Source organism: Apodemus sylvaticus, chromosome 9, assembly GCF_947179515.1.
Source record: "Apodemus sylvaticus chromosome 9, mApoSyl1.1, whole genome shotgun sequence".
In the NCBI taxonomy this organism is placed as follows: Eukaryota; Metazoa; Chordata; class Mammalia; order Rodentia; family Muridae; genus Apodemus; species Apodemus sylvaticus.
In genome coordinates, this window is record NC_067480.1 from 51,638,046 (window position 1) to 51,660,471 (window position 22,426).

At 41.9% G+C, this 22,426-nt stretch overlaps 1 protein-coding gene across 3 annotated transcripts in view; it reads right to left on the minus strand.

Annotated features, from left to right (window-relative positions):
- The window catches only part of Pard3b (par-3 family cell polarity regulator beta), a 1,018,635-nt gene extending 1,014,994 nt beyond the window's left edge, over positions 1-3,641 (minus strand). For all 3 annotated transcript variants that reach the window (XM_052192632.1, XM_052192630.1, XM_052192631.1), the window contains exon 1: positions 3,118-3,641. In XM_052192632.1, coding sequence (XP_052048592.1) covers positions 3,118-3,237 — 120 coding nt within the window. In that variant the 5' untranslated portion in view covers positions 3,238-3,641. The remainder of the gene's footprint in view (positions 1-3,117) is intronic.
- Positions 3,642-22,426: the final 18,785 nt, after the last annotated feature.

The following is a 22,426-nucleotide window of genomic DNA, read 5'->3' on the forward strand; positions in this document are numbered from 1 at the left end:
CAGGTGCAAATTCCACAGTTGACTAGTAATCGCTATACCATTTGTGCCTGTTGGTAGAATAGGGAGGTCTAGCCCTTGATGTTGAGGCCACAAGTCACAAAGTATGTGGAAAACTACGAGCATGAAGCATGGTACATATGAGCTGTATAGGGAACAGGGCATAAGCAATGCTATCCAGAAAAAACAAAAAAGAGCTCTTTAAGTGACTCTTCCTGGCTTATAGAAAGGGAATTCGTCATAAATTGATATACAGACTGTATTTTAACATTACTGTTTTTCTTCCACGATTTTTTTAATCCAGTGGATGAAGGCATAGAAATTTTCAGTTTCTTGACATTTCAAGTTACACTCCAACCACTAATTGTTAGTTAAGCCTTATTCTTATAATATTCCATAAAATGAAAGAAGAGAAGAATATTTAAAGAAGAAGAAAACATCATTTTCCACATAAATTGAAATTTTAAAACTCAAAAATGAGAGAAAGATTTCATAAGCTTTTCGGTGACCTTTAAATGTCACATTTACTAATATATAAATGCAAACACAGAAAAATGTAATATCCCGAAATAACAGTAACCTGATCGAAGCAATTACATTGAGTTCTATGATATAAATTATGCTTCCAGTTCAGAGTAGCAATGGCTTTTTAACACCTTTTAAGGTCTAACTACAATCCATTAAAGATCAGTGGTCATTTTTTAATGATTATTTATAAGCTTGTAGATTACCTCTATACAATCTAGTTCTACACTTATAGTAAATTTCTCAGTGTATAATATTTGAGGACATACATTATTGCTAATGAGTTAAAAGATAAATTTATCATCTCAGTAAACAATTCTTCCATGAAATCGACTTTAATAATTTGTGTAGATTACATTGTTACTGCTAACCTTAATCAATTTTCATAAGCCAGTGAAATATGATTTCAAAGATAACTGTTTACTTGGTCAAATCCCAATTTTTAACTGAATCATATGAAATAAACAGAACACCAATGTATCAATAACAAAAAAAAAAAACTAACCTAAACAAAACCCTCATTGGGTTAGATTCATACCTTGATGTCTTAGTCAGGGTTTCTATTCCTGCACAAACATCATGACCAAGAAGCAAGTTGGGGAGGAAAGGGTTTATTCAGCTTACACTTCCACATTGCTGTTTATCACCAAAGAAAGTCAGGACTGGAACTCAAGCAGGTCAGGAAGCAGGAGCTGATGCAGAGGCTACAGAGGGATGTTTCTTACTGGCTTGCATCCCCTGGCCTGCTCTCTTATAGAACCCAAGACTACTAGCCCAGGGATGGCACCACCCACAAGGGTCCTCCCCCCTTGATCACTAATTGAGAAAATGCCCCACAGCTGGATCTCATGGAGGCACTTCCTCACCTGAAGTTCCTTTCTCTGTGATAACTCTAGCCTGTGTCAAGTTGACACAGAAAAAACAGCCAGTACACTTGATTCATATGCATCTTAAATCTTTCCCCTACTTCAATTCTGTTAAGAAGAATACAATCTAGGGAGAATATGTAATTCTTTTGGACTTTCACCCTACCCTCTTCCCATCCCCTTTTTTTTAAGTGTGGGGTGCACACACACACACACCCCACACACATACGTGCAGGTGCTTTTAGACTGGCTCCTTTTAGATTTACCACATGTGGGTGCTGGTCCTCTACATGAACATATGTACTCTCAATTGTTGATTCATCTCTCTAGCCTCCAGTTCTGATGGGTCCATGTATACACATGTACCCATCAAAAGTCTTTCTTCTGCATACTAATTCTTAAGTGAAGTGTAGAGAGTACAGGTATTCCTTAAGTTTCTAAATACTTGGGGGTGGCAAAACGCCTCAGTGGGTAATGGTTCTTGCCACCAAGCCTGATCTTCATCCAGACGCCCTGATCTACCAGACCTACACTGATCTTCATCCACACGCCCCCAACCTGAGCAAGTAGTTCTCTGACCTCCATGTATGGACAGCAGTATATGTATACCCTCTATACACACATTAAATGAATATATGTAATCTAAAATTTGTAAACTATGTACTTGGTAAAAGAAAAGTGATTTCTATACCTTGGATAACATATATGACATTAAAATTATAGTTTTTCATCTCGAGATTGGACTAACTTGTTGACTATAGTTTCCAACAAACATTATTCGAACAAATATTAAAAGAACTGTTGTCTACTAACACAAGAGTCTGTGGCTTATCTGTTCGAGATGTAATTGAAACACATGAAACAGGCCATGTGCCTGTTTAAAGGTACTTTTCAGAGAGTTCATTTAGAGGTCCCATAGAAGAAAACAGAACTCTCACAAGTCACCCAGACACCTGACAGGAATGCTGAAGTTCTGCCATCTGTGTGCTAGCTTTTGACATTTACTCATTCCTAACTTGAGCAGTAGAACAGTGGCTCATCCTTATTTTGGGAGTAACCCAGAAGCCAATACGACGACACTCATTAGCTATGACTCATAGAAACTATGGCATTCCGCTGCAAACACCCAGTGCAGTAGCTGGTATAAGAGCAGCATCCCCACTAGAGCTTCTCCTGCCCAGGTCACTGGGAGACCGCCCATCAAGCTGAGAACTCTAAAAGCGCCAATAGCTGTAACTTTGGAGGTGCTTCTTGAGCCAATCAATGCCCTAACTCCAAGGAGCCTCCTTGGGGCGGGACTTAGAGGGTCAGAAATCACACTTCAGGTGAGCAGCACAGTTACAGAGTAACATCACAGTCCCCGAGAGAAGGTTCTGGAGTCCTGCTACTCAAACACCTGGGGCTGGCTGTCTTAAAGAACAGAATGGGTGTGTGGACTGGATAGTAGGCCTCAGATGGCAGAGGAGGAAGGACCCCTCAAGTGAGTGGGATGCCGCCATTTCTTCTCAAGACTCTTGAATAGCAAGACAGGGCTAATTAGGTGCCTTAAATTAGCAGCCTGCAAAAGTTGTGGCTGCAGGCAGCGCTCACCAGCCGCTGGGGGTGACCTGGGCCCCATTATAAAGCGCCACCTGGTCCAGGGCACCGGGCAGGTGCCTGGCCTAGGACACTTACTAAGGGAGTCCCGCGGCTGTCGCGCACCAGACCCGCCCCCTGCGGCGCCCCTCACCTGGTCCCGGGTCTTCAGGTACCGCTGCAGCGCCTGCTGGGTGAGCTCGCGGACTCGCAGCTGGCCATCCTTGCAGGGCACCACGATGCCGGTCCTCCCGAAGCACACTGTCACTTTCATCCTGGCCCTGGGCTCCCGCGCAGGGCTGGGCCGAACAGGTGCCTGGCCCCCGGGCACAGCCCCTCGGTCGGGGGACGTGGGGCGTACACGACGCTGTTCCGCGCGTGTCTCCGGGGCCGGGACCCACGGCTGCTTCCCTGCAACTCCACGGGAGGCCGAGGGCGGGAACGCGGGCGCGGAGACGCGGGGACGCGGAGGGTCGGCCGGGCGCAGGCGGAGGCTCCACGCGCTAAAGTGAAACTGCGGGTGCGGCCCGGCCCGGCCCTGCCTCTGGCGATGGCCGTGGCGACCGTGGCAGGGCCGGCCCCAGGCCCCGGGCTGGAGTGGGCGGCGGCGGCGGCGCGCGGGGCCAGAGTTGGGAGGAAACTTTTGCGCCGGCTCCCAACTCCTCCAACGCGCGCGGCGCTCTGGGCTCCCTCGGCCCGCGGGCCAGCCTGGGCCTGACTCTTAAAGGGGCCGCGGCGCTCGCTGGCCACTGAGCGCTCCAAGGCGTTGCACCGGGCCCAGGGTTACCATGAGCAACTAGACTAGGGTAGCCTGTGGCCCGCCCTCGGTTCTCTCTCTTCCTCATTCATACAAGGAGCTCCGGGAATTGTAATGGGACCTTGGAGCTACCACAGGGGAATTGAAACCGGATCTCATAAAACACACTTGGAATAGATGGGAAACTGTCCAAGTAACTCCCTTAAAATGAGAGTTGGAGCGAGGTTCTAGGGAAGCTCTAGAGCAGGTGCTTCTTGCCACGCCTTCTAAAATATCCATAGAACTGAGATATTGAGAGGTGGGACTGACTGAACGCAAAGCTTTTGTAGCTACCTCTGAAGCCAAAGAGAGCAAGCTAAGCTGAGGGAACTTTAAGGCCACTGTTCAGGTGCCAAGTGTTCCACCAAAGATCACACCCAAAGTCCAAATATGATAGGGTGTAAAAGTTTACACTTTTCCTTTGTGCATTTGATGAAGAAAAGAACACCCTTGAATCATGATTTCGCAGATTCCTATCCTTGAACAATTGAACACAAGGTGTGGGGAGAAGTTCTGATCCACAAATAACATCTGTATCCTTAATTCTTAAGTAAACAGCTCCTTTGAGACTTTCCCCCCTACCTTGTGCAGAAAGAATAGTACTTGGCCTGCTGGGTGTGGTTCAATTTAGAAATTTTCCCTCCAGTCATGGATTTTTCAGCCCTGAATGATTCAAAAACAAAATAGACTGGTGTTCAGAAACTGAGCAGGTCATGGAGATGGTTATGGTGCAAAGAACACAGGTCCTATCTGGCTCCTGGCAATTTTTAATAGCAGTTCGGTGTATCCGATAAGATCCCCAGGGCATCCTCCATTTCCTACCTGAGCTGCTCCTATGTCAACTTAAATTGAGCTTGGGTTGCTTGAGATGGTTTTGTTTTAAATTATGGATTTGGCAGTTCTGATCTATTTACGGTCATTTATACAGTTACTATACATTGATAATGTTCCAGGAAAGCACCTTATTCAATGTCAGTGGCCACAAAGAGGGTCATGTGAACTGACTCAATTTGGAGAAAATACAGTCTAGTTCAGTTGCAAATCAGACTGATTGAGGTAAACCAAAGACAGAATCATTTTTGTCATAAAACCAAACAAAAGATCTATTGAGCAACCCTCTGAGGCAAGGTTGGAGGCAGGATCACAAAGTGTATCTTCAGGGACTATCTCCAGCTATTAACTACACTGCTAGTGTTGTCTCTATTTGCAGTGGCATGGGAATCTGATGTATCTTCCACAGGAAATAGTAAAACTCCAGCACATGCAAATGCCAGGCATTAATGAGTGACCTCACGCTATACTGAGAATTGTATGGATGTTTGAAAAGACACAAAGCACAGGTTCTCAGCTGAGAAACAAGGGCATACTATCCTTCAGCATGTCCCCAAACTGGTCTTCCACTCCAGTGGGCCAGTGTCCTCTTCACATTGCTTTTGCAGCGTACTATAGTAAGTTCTCCTCTGGCACCCAGAGCCTTCAGCTTCCTGGCTTTGAGATTCCCCAAGTTAACTATGAAGAATGCACAGACTCAGCCCCTCCCACTCACAGATTAGAAGAAGCAGGTCTTATGCCTGTGTTAGATCATGGAAGTCTGCAGCTGCACTCGGATTTGAGCAGTGCATCTGTGCGCTTTCATGACCCCACACTAATAACTGGGAATAGGGCTTAGTGTTTATATTTCCTGTCCATTAAATAACCACATTTAATTTGCTTTTCAAGCCTCATAACAGCACACATAGAAACAATTCATCATATATTTAGAAGAGCAACACAGGCATCCATGCCCCACAAACACCTAAATCAATATTTCATGCCCTGTGGGCTTCCTAGGCAGAAGACAGCAAATAATTTGCCTTGATTGAGTAATGCCGGAGGAGTCTAGACCTGGGTTCCATTATCTTGTTTTTGCCTGCTGGATGGATTAACAATCCCTGTGCTGTGAGATTTCCCATATGTTTTCCAATAGTTCAGTAGGCAATCACATTGGCCACTATTATTAAACTGCCCAGACTCTGAGAGGTATGATGAACATGTCAGGTACTATAAGGGATACTGTGGGGCTAGGGAGCAGTGGAGCTATATATAGGGTGCTGGCCCAGAGCAAGAGTGGGTTGAAGCAAGTCCAAACCTCAGAAATCTCATCCTGAGATGGGCAGGAGTAAGATTCCTCCCTTCCTGCCCCAGGCATGCAGAACCCAGCACAGGTAGCCCAGCAGCCCTACCTTAACTCACAGAGGAAGTCACATAGCCTAGTGGTCAAGTTAACCTTCCTTTCCCATTATATGGTAATGACATGCACCTGGAATTCCTCCTTATGCAAATGATGCACCCCCAGCACCCTGGACCCAGCCAGTAAGGTACACTCACCTCCAAAGCCCCTGCTCACCCCTCAAAGGTTTGTTACCTTTGTTACGCACCCCCATTAAAGGAACTATCTCAATGAAGCAGTTGCCCAAGAGCCTGTTCTCTAAAGGCTCATCTCTGCCTGAGGTCTTTTCTGCCCCTGGCCATTCCTGTACCATTTCCCATCTCAAGATCCACCAGCTTGTGATAGGGGCCAGCAGGGGTGGGGAGGTGGAGCCAGAACAGCAGTGTACATTGACTAAACAATAGTAATTGCTAATCTATAGTTGACCAGTAATCAATCCATCTCAGTTTTTATTCTAGTAAGACAAAAAATACTTTGTGGCTTTCAAGTTATAACAGTCAGTATTTTCAAGTTATATTAACAGTCATAGAACACTTGTTGAGTTGGAGCTAATCTTGCTTTTGAGATCTAGGAAGAATTGTTACAGTCAGTAACAATTGGGCACCATGTCACATAGATCCTGTCTTGGCTGTGATGGGTGATGCTGGAGGATGCAAAGGAAGCAGTGGCTTCGACTACTGACTTGGATCCCTTGAATATTTGCCAAATAGAGTGGTAGGTGCCAATAGGATTGGGTAGAAATTCCACTTTTAACCCTTTGAGGTGCCTCCGTACTGTGGTTTCCAGTCCCAATGATATTATAAAGCAATTCCTCTCCCTCATGTCTTCACCAACTCTGCTGTCTTTTGTTGTTAATGTAACCATTTTTCCTGAAGTAAGGTGCTTTACATTTGCATTACTGATAACAAGTAATGCTGAGTTTCTTTCATAAACATCTCAAGTGTTTGAATATCTCCTCTTGAGAGATGTCTATTGACATCTGTCATCCAGTCTCTGGGGTCTGGGGTTTGGTTTTGCTAGTGATCGTTTTGTTCTTTCAGTTCCTCATAGATGCCACATATTGCCTCCTAAAGAGAGAGAATGTAACACTGCCCGGCACTTTGTAGGCAGTGTCTTCCCTCTGATGCTTGCTGGGCAGAAACTTTCTGATTAGATGTGAGACCATGTATCCAGACCTGCTTCTTCATACCTCTGCTTTGAGCTCTTATTCAAGTAGATCCTCCAAGTTCCAATTTCTTGAAGCATGTCCTCTATTGATTTTTTTGTTTGTTTGTTTGGTTGGTTGGTTGATTTTTGTTTGGTTTTATAGCTCTTTAGCACAAAGTCTTTAATCAGTTTAAACTGGCTGATTTTTTTTTTTTTTTGATTTGGGTAGAAATGCAGGTCTAGTTTTATCTCTCTGCAAATGAACATCTAGTTTTCCAAACTCTGTTTATTGAGGACAGGGTCCTTTGCCAATGCCTGGTCTTAACACCTTTGCCAAAACTAAGTTGACAGAGCAGGACTGAGTTTATTTCTAGGCTCTCCATTCTGTTGCACTGGTTTACATGTCTGTTTTTATGTCACTAGCCTGCTGTTTTGGTTATTCTGTGGGTGTCTTTATGGGATTTATTCTTCTAACACAAAACACAGGCTGTCTTTCTGCTTATAGGTATCCACTTTGAATTCTTTATCAAAGTTTTCTCATGAAGAACTTTCATCTTTCTGAATAAATGCATTCTACATAATCTGAAGCAGCTATTCTAAATCACTCCCTTGATTTGTCAAATTATCTGCTACCAGTTTATAAAAATTGATGCTGATTTTTGTATGATGACTTTGTGTCCTGAGACACTACTAAATTTATTTAATGTTTCTAATAGCTTTCTGGTGGTGTCTTGGGTCTACATATAAGACCAGGTTGCCTGTGAACAGTGACAACTTGACTTACTTTCCTAGTGATAAACACCATAACCTAAAGCAGCTTGGGAAGGAAAGTCCCAGCTTACAGCCTGAGGAAGGCCAAGACAGAACCTGAAGGAAAGAACTGAAGCAGAGGCTATGGAGGAATGCTGCTTCCTGGCTTGCTTTCCCATGCTTGTTAGCTCACTTTTAATACAGCTCAGAACAGCCATCCCTGAGGTAGCACCTCTCACAGTGGGCTAGGTGTTGCAGATTAATCCTCAATCAAGAAAATGGTCCCACCGAATTGACAGCAGTCAATCTAATGGAACATTTTTTTTAACTGAGGTCCGTCTTCCCAGGTGACATTGGCTTGTGTCAAGTTGACAAAAACTAACCAGCACACTTGCCCTCTCCAATCTGAGTGGCCATTGTCCCTTCCTCTTGCCTAATGGCTCTGTATAGGATTTCTGGTATTATGTTGACTGTGAGTGAGCATCCTTGTATCATTCTAGATCTTAGAAAGAAAGCTTTCATGCTTCCTCTATTTAATATGCTTCAACTATAGGCTTACTCTATAGTCTGTAGTGTGTAGTTTCTACTATCCCACTTTAAGCTCTGGGAAGACTGTGCTTCCAGCCACTGCTCTGGTTCTCTTGGATCTGAGGATGAAAGACACACACACACACACACACACACACACACACAGTTGCTCATTTTTAACCTGCCTTACTGCTCAGTGGCTGGGCTCTTCCAAGCCTCCAGCAGCTAGTGTGCCCTTTCCTTTACTCTGCTCAGCACTAAATCTTCCCTCAACTTAGTTGCCTGGTTAACTTCTTCTTCCTCAGCACCCTAAATCTGCTCTCAGCTTAGTTGTGTTTCTAATCTCCTGCATGCAATCCCAGGTCCAATTGGAGAAGCAGCCAATGGCCACTCTACCAGAGATCTCACGTGGTTGATGGCTCTCTCTCCCTCAGAAGCACATCGAATTTCCTTTCCTCTTCCTGCATCTCCAAGCAGGAACCTGGAAGTCCTGCCTCTTACACCCAGCCATCGGCCACTGGCATCTTTATTGATAGATTAAGAACTAATTGGGGAACAGGACCTTCAGCATTCACATGCAAATTCCCAATCAAAGCATCAGAGCCACTCCCTACAATGGCCCTTTAAGTTGCTGAATTATAGTCTTTCCATATTACTCATTTTTTATCATGTAAAAACTGTTGAATTTCATCAAATGCATTTTCTGTGTCTACAAAAATAATATTTTTGTTCATTCTGTTGGTGTATTATGTCATATTTATTTTTCCCTATACTGAACCATCCTTGTATCATCAAAATTAGTTCCATTTGATTATAATGAATAACCTTTAATTGTACTGCTATATGTGAATTGTCAATATTTTATTGATGATTCCTGCATCTATATTTATCAAGAATGTTGGTATATAACTACTTTTTACTGATTAGGTCATTGTTTAGTATCTAAGTAATATTAGTGTCACAGAATTCATTTGGAATAATTTTATCTTTCAACTATTTGAAATAATTTGAGAAGAATTGGTATAAATTCTTCTATAGGTGTTCCAATTATTTGAAATAATTTGAGAAGAATTGGTATAAATTCTTCTATAGGTGTTTGACAGAGCTCAGTAGTGTGGTCTTGCTTCTCGTTAGTAGTAAACTCTTTGTTGCTTATTTAATTGTACTTTTTATATTTCTTGGTCTGCTCAAATTTCCTGTTTCTGTATGACTCAGTATTGGTATGTTAACTGTATCTCTGCTGAGTGTTTCTGAAGCTCTCCTGGAAGTAGGAAGAGAAGGAAGGAAGGAAGAAAACTGTACATTTTGAGGAAAAGTGAACTACTCTCATTGGGAACAATGAGCTTTTTGGACAGTCTATTATTGTACATAAACTGTTAATAACTCAACCCCCCCCACACACACACAAAAGATATAGTTCAACTATCCTTCTTTAGACTGAATTCTACTCTGTAGACACTAAGATCTTCTTTTACCTAGCTTATTTCCAAAGGATCTGGATCATGGAATGCTTTATCTTTATATTAAAATAACTTAAGTGAAAGCAAGAGCAGCATTGTGAAGATGTTGTGTGGGGAGCTGATCATTGCTAAATGCCTTTCCTCGGCATATGATCTTCTGTGGCAATTCTTAGGAACCATGAGTGCTGTCCACTGGACATGTGCACCAAGCCCTCCAACTTCTGGACCTCTCAACTGGAAATTTCTAAGAATGATCCAATTACAGTGGTCAGGGATGCTCTCATGCAAGCTCAGTTATCCAAAGATGTAAACTAAGGTAAGGTTACCATACAAATTCTCACTTCTCTGCTTGCTTTCCTGAAGAACTCCATCTGTGGCTCATTTATGTTGTTCTACATGGTATTGACGTGGGCTGGTATTCCTGCTATCAGTAGAAGGTAGAGAGAGCTAAGATTGGGCCCTTAGATATGTCTGCGCAAATGTGAGTCAAGCAGAGATAGTAGACAAAAGCTATGTCGAACTGTGTTCCTGACTTCCTGCTCTGTGGTTGTAGTTCAGGGGTACTGTCTCTCTGGGTCAAATGTAGTGATAATCTTACTATAATGTATAACATGGGTAATGTTTCTAGGACATAGCAGACAAGAAATATCATCCTACCTCACCTTTTTTTTTTTTTTCCACTTTGAGAACCAGGATTTCTTTACTGTTTATTTGCTCTTTTCTTCTAGAGACAATGTCTCCTGTCAGCCAGGCTGAGACTGACCTTAAATGACTGATCCTTCTGCCTCTACATCTGGAGTACTGGGGATTACTGGAATGCATCACCCTGCCCAGCTAATTATTTATTTTCATAAGTCTTGAAATATTTTCTACAGAGAAATATCCCAGATGATATTTCAATTCCTATATATCACCACTCTCCTCAACAATTTCCAAAGCTCAAATAGAAATAACTCTGTAATGAGAGCACCAGGCTCACAGCAAAACTAATAATCAGATCTGTACAGTACTTCCCCACAGTCTATTCATTATTTTATCTGATGCTCACAAATGAATCCTGCAATAATTCTCTACTACCTGAGAACTATAAAAATATAGAGCTGAAAGGAGCCTTGAATTTATTTGCTACATTCTCATTTTATAGATAGGGAAATTGAAAGCTAGTGAAATTACCTAACCCACAGTATTATGGTGCATAGATGAGGTCCAAACTCACTCTGAGCCCAGACTGTCTGGCTCACAGTCTAGTCCTCTCATAACTTTCTTGTTAAAACAACAGGTTCTTCACCATTATGAGCAAGGCTATTCTGATAAAGAGCTCATTCTTCTGCATATGCCTACAGTTTCAATTTCAACTTGACATTTTGCACCTTCATTCTCACACAATTGCAGTTCTTGAAAAGACTAGATGGGTGTTAAAATGACTAATATAAAAACCAGGAAAATATGAAAGTATTTCCAGCAGGTCAATGGCATACTCAGATTAGTGCTTGGTGAAATGCAGAAAACCTAGGAGACAGACGAAAGCCCCTGTTTATTCCATTCCATCTGCCATTCATTCTTTTATGCAATGCTATTCATTCAACACTTACAATCAACTGCACTCAAGGTGATTATGAAGCTTTGGCTCATAATAATTGACTACGCAAATGAACAAGACATTTGTAGGATGCAATGCAGCATAGTGAAAGGTCCAAGCAACAAGCTGCATTGTAAAGAATGATGTGGTAAAAGAGAAACCATTCAGATGAATGGCGGCAGGAAGAATCTAAAAGAAAAGACCAGCAAATATTTCCAAGATAAGTCCCAAAGTCCTTACTTTTTTTTTCATTCAATGAAATAATTTTGGTTCCTGGACCATTACAGAACCACATAAAAGAATTGAGAAATGAGATTGGCAAGATGGTCTACAGCAACTTTTCCTCAGACTAAGGTAATATAGATGAACAGGAAGGATGGATTGTGAGATCATCCAGAACTTACAATAAACAGAGTAAAGTAAGATTTAAACAAAAGAGAAAATCAACCATTTTCTAATTCAAACAACTAATTGAGAAACATCTTGAAAAGTGGGGAAGATCTGAGGGGGGTGGAGAGTGGGATGTTGTAACTTGGAAACCTGTAAGGGAACCAAGTGAAGTTTTCAATGAGCTACAGAAACAAAACGTGTGACTCCAAGAGGGTTCTGAAAACTAGATATTTGATTTAAGGACCATTTAGAGTTTGACTTACCAGACAATAAGAGATTATTCAAAGCAGTTTAAAATGAAGAAGCAATAAACTGTGCTTGGGCTAGAATCTAGAAGAGTGAACGATGATGATTGTGAATGACAAGTTGGTATTGTTGTTAAGTACCGTCAATGTCATCGATAAGACAGGAAAGGGTGGTACTGCCCTAGAGAAGACTCAAAGCAGAGAACAGGAAATTGAATGTTAAGAATAGAAAGCAAGATGGTTTGACAGGGCCAGATAGTCTGCACTGGAACATAACATAGGCCATAAGGTTAGGAAGATATGGGAAGAGGGAAATGACAGAGAAGGTCTTGAGAACCAGAGTAAGGAGTTTGCTCTCATACGCCAAAGAGAAATCTTGTACATGTTTGAGTAAAGGAATAATGTACAGAAAACATGGCTTAACATCATTTATTTTGACAGCTTCAAAAAAGAATGCAGGGAATAGAAAGTGAACAAAAGTTGACAAAAAGCCAGAAAATGGAACTGGAGAAATGCATGCAAGGTTAAATTCAAATGAGTTTTATGTGTATTTGTAAACTGTTACCTGCCTTTATATAAATTTACCTAAATCATCAGACTATGTCATTATTGCTCATCCAGTTTTTATAATCTGTGATTCCACAAAGGAGATGTGGAGAAGAGTCTTAGGATTCAGATCCAAATGAAATGAGAAACATTCAATAACTCAAACAGAGAGATATGAATATAAAAAATTAACTACACTGATGGTGAAAGATCTGACAGGTCAAAAGGAATATGGAAATGCAAATAGAGGGAAGCACAGCAGGAAGCTGTTTCTGTCTTCAGGGCCAGCTGGATAAGAGAAGAACATAGCCAGCAGAAGGCATATAAGTGGGGTTGCCAGGCACAAACTGAATCCATAGCAGGCTCTACTGTTGTAAACTGGGAACATGGTTAGAGCAGAGGCCCTTAAAGAGGAGGAAGGTTGGAGAATACAAGAAGGAGGGAGTGGAAAGGAGGAATAAATGGGAAGAAGGGAGGGAAGGAAGAGAGAGGAATGGAGGGAGGGATGGAGGAATGGAAGGAGAGAGGGAGAGAGGGAGAGAGGGAAGGAGGTATCTTCCACTAGTTGCCAGTTTACTTTGCTTGCTAATCTGGCTGGATTCCAGTTAACAATGGTAATGACGGGAATATTTGAGGCCAAACATACTATGGTCCTGAGGTCAATAATCTTCTATAGGAATTCATAGAAATATTATGTCTCAGTAGTATGCCGAATTTAGGAAAAGCCCATATGATATTTCCAATTCAAATTGATATATTCAGAAAAGAGATTTTTTATCAGCCTAAGCTAAGCTGATGCTTTTCTCTGGAGAAAGTACTTCTACATTTACAAGCTTTTTTTCTTGATTGCCAAAATAACTATTAATTTCCATAATCATTTAAGAAATAAAAAAATTCCTACTCTAACTCAATCATCAAATTCAAATTAATCATTTTGTTTAGCTATGATTGCATAGTACTATAAGCAGAAAATCCAGAAAAAATCCTATTAATATTTAATACTGAAATTACCTAACTAGAGTCCTATCAGATAATATTTCATTTATTTTATATGCTATAATTTTATACAATAATCCATGAATTCATGATGGATGCTTTAAAAGACTGAGTTTAATACTGTGGTTTCTTTGTATAAAATTATTTGAGAAAGCCACTCATTTTACTTTGTATGTACATTAATTATAAGTGCTTTATTATTGTAATACCAGCAGGAAGCTTGATTTAATTAGTATTTTTCCTTCAAGAGTGTGCACCATTGTTATTTTACATACTTGTTACAACTTTCTTACAATGATCTCCCACCTCCAGAATTTGAAATAAAGAATGTGAATAGGGAACTGGCTAGAGGAGTCAATGTGTAATGGCGCCAAACCTGATGATCTGAGTTCAATCCCTGGAATCTACATAGGGGAAGGAGAGAATAGACGCCCACAAGTTGTCCTCTGACAACTTGTTGTATCCATGTGTACTCAGACACATGCCCAAAGAAAGATAAATGCAAATGTAAGAAAAAACAATATGAGTGGGTTTTATATAGACAGCATATCTCATAACACAAGGAGCAACCTAGAGGCAAACTACTGTTCATTTGTCAAAAATACAGTAAATTAAAAAATACAAATATGCTGTAGATCAATTACCATCAGGAAGTAAACTTTCTATGTTCTCTTTATCTAGAGCAGTGGTTCTCAACCTTCCTAATGTCGGAACCCTTTAATATAGTTCCTCATGTTGTAGTGACCCCCAACCATAAAATTATTTTATTGCTATTTCAGAACTGTAATTTTGTTACTGTTATGAATTATAATGTAAATATTTGATATGCAGGGTAAGTGATATGTGACCCATGTGAAAGTGTCATTCAACCACCAAAGGAGTTATGAGCCACAGGTTGAGAACTGCTGGTCTAGAGAAAATGAGATGCTAATTCAACTAGTCCTTCAACATCTTGACATATTTGCTCTCACTCAAATATATGTCCATTCATGACTGTTGTTTCTCTACAACTTTACAAACTGAATGAATCACAGGAAATAGTTTATCAGCAAATATTTATGAAATGACTATGATGTGCACAATTTTGGATTTCTAGAGTCCAGAGAAGAAAAACTCTTTCATTTTCTTCTGAAGTTTACATTCAAGACTGATATTCTCAAAATACAGCCAGAGCGGGGTTCATGTAAATTTTTATACTACTATTGGAAAAAGTTTGAGAACATTTTTTCCTATGAAATGATAACCCTTCTGAAATATGATGACCAATAAGAGGTTTTAACTTCTTCAGGCCCTTCCCTTAAAGAATTATCCACGGGACATTTTGAGTGATGAGAGATAGCAGAGGAGAATAGTGCTTATTTTATGACTAAGACTATAATTTACATCAGAGTTGAGAACTAAGACTGGCAATCACAGTGAACTCTTTCTCTCAAACACTTTTGGTATAGCTATTTTGCTGAATGCCATGGAAGCTTTTATAATTTTGTCTTCAAGGCACTAACTGTAAGAACTCTATAGAATTTGCTTCTCTAGCCAACATTCTGACTCTTAAACTGGTCAAGACAGATGGACAATGGATTCATTCTTCAAGGCTATACCTCTTAACTCTGATACCATCCTTTACATTTTGCACCTAAATCAACATGAATGTGCAGAGGTGGCTAAATTTCAAGTTTATGTCTTACAAATGACCTGACCTAACATGAATATATTCTTTTCTTTTTTGGAATTGTTTTAGTGGGTTATTGTGCATTTCATATCCTGCACCCCAATCCCACTCACCTCCCCTTCCCCTTGTACCCTCCATCCTTGTAACCTCTTACCCAAATGAAAAAAAAAATCTTGTTGTGGAAGTGTATCACAGTGTACCTCAAAGTCTACCCTTTTGTCCACACATTTTTACTTGCAAATGTTCGTTGTATTGAATCCTTGGTCTAGTTGGAGGGCTCTTGCTTCTGCTATACTCTCTGTGCTGAAACCTTACTGGACTCCCCTCCAATATCCTGCTGTTACCCTGTGTCCTAGAGATCCATAGTTTTTGAATCTGCAAGACCGACCCCTTCACATGCTCCAGCAGTTCATTGATATGGTAGATGTTGGGGTAGGACAACTCAAAGCCCTGGATCTGGGCTGGTCATCTAGTCAGCCTCCGGGTCTCCCATACCCACTCCACTGGAGGTGTTCTCCAGCCCTGCTGCAGCCAACCCTGGGCAAAGCTAGCTAATCTTCTCACATGCACTCTCAAGTACATGAGCCAGTTCATCTATAACCAGGCTATCAAGGCCAGCTCTACTGGGCTGCAAGGTACAAGGCTTGAGTGCTACAGCAGACTAGCAGCTGGGCCAGCTCTCCTGCTCTTATGCCCTGGGGCTGGTTCACCTGCAGTGCCCTTATCTACCCTACCTCCTACCTGCCCCTCCCTTCAAACCTGAAACCAAGGCCAGCTCTACTTTGCTGCCTAGGAGAGGTGTAGGGCCCACTCTCCCAAGTGTTGCAGTCAGTAAGGGTCAGGGACAATTCTTTTACTCTCATAAACACCTGCCACAGGTGGCAAGGGGAAAGAGTAGGAGAGAACGTCTCTCCCTTACCCATGTTGCTACACAGCCAACAAGTTGCAGAGCCAGCTCTCCCATGCTCACAGCTGCCCAGATGAGGTTCAGGCCTGGTCTCCTGAGTGCTGAAGCTGGTGAGGGGCAGGGCCAACTCTCTTGCTTTCAGGACCCCAGGGACAGCTCTCCCTCCTGTTGCAGGTGGCAAGAGGTGAAGGGAAGAGGGTATCTCTCCCTCAGTGATGTCACTACACTGGAGATAAATGGCAGGGCCAGCTCTATCACTCTCATACCCTCAGGCTGCTAACTTGCGACTCTTGCAACCAGGGCCAGCTCTACTGTGCTCCTGGCCTAGGTGTTGGGGGAGGGAGCTGTACTGCAACTGTCAAGGGGCAGGGTCAGCTCTCCTGCTCTCAGGAAAATAGGACTAGTCTGCACAGTCCTCAGATATCAACATGGCCCAGGATGGCAGCCCTTTGAATGGAAACAGACCTTCATTGATTCAGGGCCATGGACATAGACATGGCCTCAGTGGCAGCACTGGGCAGGTCCTCACCATGGTCTTAGGTGATATCACCAGCTATTCACATCAGGCTGTTCCCCACCACCCCTGAGTGTCCAGTTCTGCCTCTCTTCATTGTGCCCACATCCTTCTGTTTCTCTTTCTCTTCTATTTTTCCACCACTTACTTGCTCCTTTTAGCAGCACCCAGGGTTTCTGAGTGTATGGGGTCCTCTCAGGAATGGTGTCAGGAGTGCTATGCTCTACCCACACAGTGTGGCACAGGCAGGGGTCATCTCCTGGTGGGTAGTATGCCTACCTTGGCCTTCAAGGTATCGGACTTGTGGTTATCTCATGCTAGCTCCCTGTCTACTCTGTGGCACCTTGGGTTATCTTGTCTCTGTCTTTCTCCCTTACCTGGAAAGTACGGAACTGGCAGGAGTCACTTGGGTGTGTTCTACCTACTCAGGCCTGAGCAGCCCCAGACTGGTGGTCATCTCAGGCTATCTCTCTGTATAGGCCCCATGGCTCCCGATAGGTGGTTGGGTAGGGCTCATTCCTTGCCCAGGACCTGTGGCACCATAATGGTTGGTGATTATCTTGGGTTTTCTCTCCACCTGGGCTGCCGGTGGTAGGCAGGGGTCTACATGAACATTTTTTAGCTATGATGTTTTTAGCAGTCAGATTTCTAGTCTGAATCAGATAACCCACTGACATTCTTAAGAGTTTAAACCTTAATCAAGGAACTATTTACAGGTGTGGGCAACCGTATAGAGACCAAATGAGCTGTAGCATGACATTGAAATGACTGTCTGACTTGTCGTAGACAGAGATGCAGCCAGTCTGAAGAAACAGTAAGAGACGCTCGGGGAATGGATGAACCAGCCTGGTATTCATCCACATCTGATCTACAGGTGTATTTCACTGGTCAAATCCACCGAAAGATAGAGGCAGAGGGTCTAATAAACTAGACATGCAACTAAGGCAGGTTGTTGAGGTTTGGTCTGTTGCTATCTATTGTAATGCTAATGACTGGGCCTGGTTGCTTCAGGGATGAGAGAATCCTGTGACAGTATATGACATTGCTCTTTAGTTTAAAACTGTTGGTTGAATCTGACAGCCTATAGCTGGGCAGAAAAGAGGTAGGTAGAGTTTCTGTTCCCAGGCTTGGCGTCTGAGGAAGACCACAGGGGGAAGAGAAAGAATGTGGAGAGAGGAGAGGATGCCGTGGAATAAATGACCTATCATGAGAATTGGCCTTGAGGGCTGGCGGGTCTGAGTAAGAGCAGCCCAGAGGGAAAATGGCAAGTCATATATTGGGGGTGTTGATAGGGAAATAGATACTAATAGCTTAGAGAGTAGATATATGCCCAGCTCTAGTGCCTTAAAGGCTTATTTTAAATGTAAATGTTCTGTGTCTTTTATCTGGGAACTGAATGATCTAAAGTAGGGTAGAAACCCCCAACTGAGATTTTAAATATTTACCACAACAGCAGATAAAGGTGGAGGCTGGAGCAAGAGGGCCCTAAGCAGTGTGCTGTAGATTTTCTTATATAATATTTTTATTTTCACCTTATTGTGTCAACATTATGACAAAAGTCAAGAGCAGACCTAAGGTGACACACTTTCCATAAAGACAACATCAGTGTGTGCAGTAGTGTGGACTGTGAACTTCCCATCTTATCGATTTTACTTAGCCTAGATTTGTTTCTATCCGTTAGGCTTTTCTCAGAGACAATGGTTTCCTGACTCTCTGGGACAGCTTTAATCTCTCAACACACATGACTTTCATTAAATAATAAAGCCTTTCATTACTGGTGAATCAGATAGACTCTACAATTCTTTACTAGACTATTAAGAATGGCTAGGGTTTCTTTGAAATAATTTCCTTATTCACTTGAGATTGGTTCTTATATTTTGGATTAACCAAGCTTAAATACAAATATCTTCTGGATATTAGAATAAGCATGTCAACTTAAAACTGCTGTTTTTCTATTCTATTTGGCATTTCCATTATTTTCCAAAAAGACAGCTGTAATTTTCACACTATTATATGTTATATATTGTATCTGTGTAGGCTTGAGTGGGAATGGCCCAGATAGGCTCCTGTGTTTGAATACTTGTTCCCCATTGGAGAAACTGTTTGAAAGTATTAGCAGGTATGTCACTGAAAGTGAACTCTGAGGTTTCAAGAGACCTGTGCTGTTCCCATTGCATTGTACTTTCTGCCTCTAGTCTGTGGATTGAGATGTGAGCCCTCAGCTACACCTGCCCCTGTGGACTTTAACCCACTGAAGCCAGATGACCAATCAAACACTTTTTTACAAGAGAGTTATTTATATATATGACTTTTATGTCTGTATGAACACCTGCATAACAGGAGGGATTATATTTCATTAAAGATAGTTGTGAGCCATTATATGGTTGCTGGGATTTGAACTCAAGACCTCTGGAAGAACAGCCAATCCTCTTAATCGCTGAGCCATTTCTCTAGTCCCAAACACTTTCTGCTTTTTATAAGTTGTTTTCGTCATCGTGTTTTATCACAGTGATAGAAAAGTAGCTAATGTAAATCCTTAGCATGCTCAGCATATTTCACAGAAAAGAATATTCAAACAGTCTCAGACTCTGGAGCAATTTTTGAATAGCATAAATTGTAAAAAGTTACTTGGAGAATCTGCATCTGAAGTCTGCGTTCTTATGTCCAAATCGGTGTTGGGAAGAAAGATGTGAAAAGTCAGATCTCGCTTTCCCAAAGATTTTTTTTTAACAGAAAACTTAATAGCTAACAACAGCACAGGACTTGTTTTTAAAAGTGCCACTTTTTCCACAGGTCCTATTGATTCTGTCTAGGTTTTCTCTGGTTCAGAAGAGTTCCAGCATTTGAATAATATCCACTGCTCCTAAGCAATTCCAGGACACATTTTCAAATTATCAAAACACATGTTCTCCCTTATATGCTGAATCTAGCCAGGTGTGTGTGTGTGTGTGTGTGTGTGTGTGTGTGTGATATGCATGTATATGTGGGTACAGTATGACATATAGAGAAGAGAACAAGGAAAGTTAACTATCAGGAGATGAGGAAGGACTGAATGCAGGTAATGACACGAGTCACAGAAGAGGATAAGAGGTGAATGCCTTTTCCAGTTTTACCTCTGTTGTGTTAGTAGTAGACAAATGCATACAGACACATTAAATATCAAAAGAATAAATCCCATTTGAAGCTCTACAGTTTCCACGACAAATGGCTGCTCTCACTGTATAGAAATTCATTGAGTAGTACAGTCTTTGGTTGTGGTTAGCTTTTGTGTATGATGTGGTTTGGGGTTCTGTTTGTTTGTCTTTTAAATTTGCAATGTTTATATATAATAAAGCTTTTTTTAAAAGAAAATATTTTTTAAAAATCCCTGGACGGTTGATTTCAGGGAGCTTTGAATAAAACAATTGGAATAAAATATCATTCTAGAGCTCTAAATTCCAGGAATGTGACAGACAGTTGTTAACCTGAAGACTCACTTCCACCCCTGCTTGCCTGCCCTTGAGATCAACAGAGGGGTTAAGTGGGGTCTGACTTTGAAGGTCCCTAGAGGTATGGTAAAGTACCTCAGAGTTTATAGTTAAACTAAACAAAATTAACACAAAAGACTCAGACCAGAACAGTTGAAAGCTAAAGCAGAAGCCTCATTCAGGGAAGTTTGGCTAATGAGCTTCCAGATAATCAAGAGATTACAGTGCTGTTTCAGTCAGTGCTTGCAATTAGCATATTTAAAACCATGGTCACAGATTAGCCACATTAGGACCAAGGAGGAAACAAAGGGTTAATGGAAAATCCTCTGAGTGGCAGAATGAGGAAGAAGAAAAGACCAGAACCTGTTCTATCAGCTTCATCAGAAGATTCTAGTCACCTCTAACTAGTGCTTTCCTCAGTAGGGGGGAGAATCTCTCAAGCCCTCTTAGCTGAAGAACTCTTCATTAAGAAACACTAATTCCTTTTTGTTTGTACTTAATATTCACCAAGTAATCTTGACTGTAGGTTGCATTTCTATCTGTTTGCCTCAGGGAGGAAACTCGTGATCAAACACCACTTCATGAACATCTAGTGTAAGTGGCATCTTGAAGCCTGAAGCATCTGTGGAAGGCCCAGGCCATGAGCTAGATCCCTAAGTTCTCAGCTGGGCTCTGCCCCTCATTACCTGTGGGATGTGGGGTACGTGGTTTAACCTTTCTATGCCTCCATTCACTCATCTTAATAAAAACATTAATAATAAAACCTATGTACCTTTCAGGTTGTTATAAAAACTAATATCTGATTTCTATTTGTATTTTTTGAGCCCCTTTAGTGGACACTTTTGAGCCAGTCCCATAAGACTTGACTTGGCAACAATGAAAATGCTCTTCATGCCGACACCCAGGATGGGAACTGGCTTCTAGGATTGCCTAACTGACAGAGTCTCTGAAAGTCCCTCTGGACAATAGTGCCATTCTATTGTGTGTAAGGAAGTGAAGGGGCTTAGATGGGCACTGTACACATAAGGCAGATTCCCGGGACTTTCTGGCCAAGGAAAACAATGCTTCCACCTTGGAGTAGTATGGGAGCTGAATCTGGCTAAAGGCACATTCTTTGTCTTTGGACTGTTTCCCTGGTCCTTGCTCTGATGGGAAAAACCCACACTCAAATAAAAAGCAGTGTAAAGTTCTTGAGAAAGGTACACTGCACATAAGAAGGTTCTCTTTGACCAATGATGACATGAATTTCAAGGCCAAAGTTCAGTTTTTGGGGAAGTTATTTACAAAGGTATATTTGTCATCTGACCTAAAACACAGAGAGAAATCTAAGGCAGGATATCAAAGTCTACTATAGGAACAATGGATGGTACTGACTGAGAATGAGGATTGGTATCCAATTTGGACAGGGTCGAGAAGCAGGAGCTGGAGGCTAATCCCCCAAGGAAAGCCACCCAGTGCTGGAGAAGTAGCAAGATGCTCTGTAAAGCTGTGCTTTGGACTCAGAGCAACTCCTAGGAGGTAATGCCAGAGACCCTGTAAACACATATACCTCTGCAACTGTAAACCTGGGTGATCAGCTCTTCTGAAGTGGGAGGCTGCACTCCAAATGCCTCACCAGAAGCCACAAAACTACAAGTATTTATATTCAGGATGCTGTAAATTCAACTTCTCCCATCTTACACTAACTTACCTAGACCATGACTTTTCCTGGAAAAAAAAAATATCTCCAAGGAAGTCAAGGCTTTTGGCTCTTTGAACACCAACCATCTGCTTCTGCCATACTGCTACTGCTACAAACTCTGAAACCTCACACCAGCCAAGGACCAGATGGGAGGCAGACATACTCAAAACTTAACTGAGAAGAGTTTATATGAGGGGACCATTTGCAGGAGTAAGAAGAAGGAGCCAACAAGGAGTAGCATTCAGAGATAAGTAAAGCAGAAGCCAACTGAGCAATAGCCTGAGGAGGCAAGAGACAGGCAGAGCCGTGGCCGGAACTCACATAGGATCAGGAGAGCCAGACTGCAATGTTCTTGAGATAAATGCGCTAGACTGGTTGGTAAAGATTGCCCAACTTTTCTTTGCTCTCATTCTCTATTCCTATCAAAGCCTCTTAGGGCAGCCACAGCTTAAATCCATGGGCAGTGTGAGTCCTGGAGATGCTCTCTGTGGCAGACAACATTCCCCAGGGAAGGCAGGAGATAAAGAAAGGCAAGCAGATTAATCAGCATAAACATGTTTCTCTATTATTCTTTTTGAAG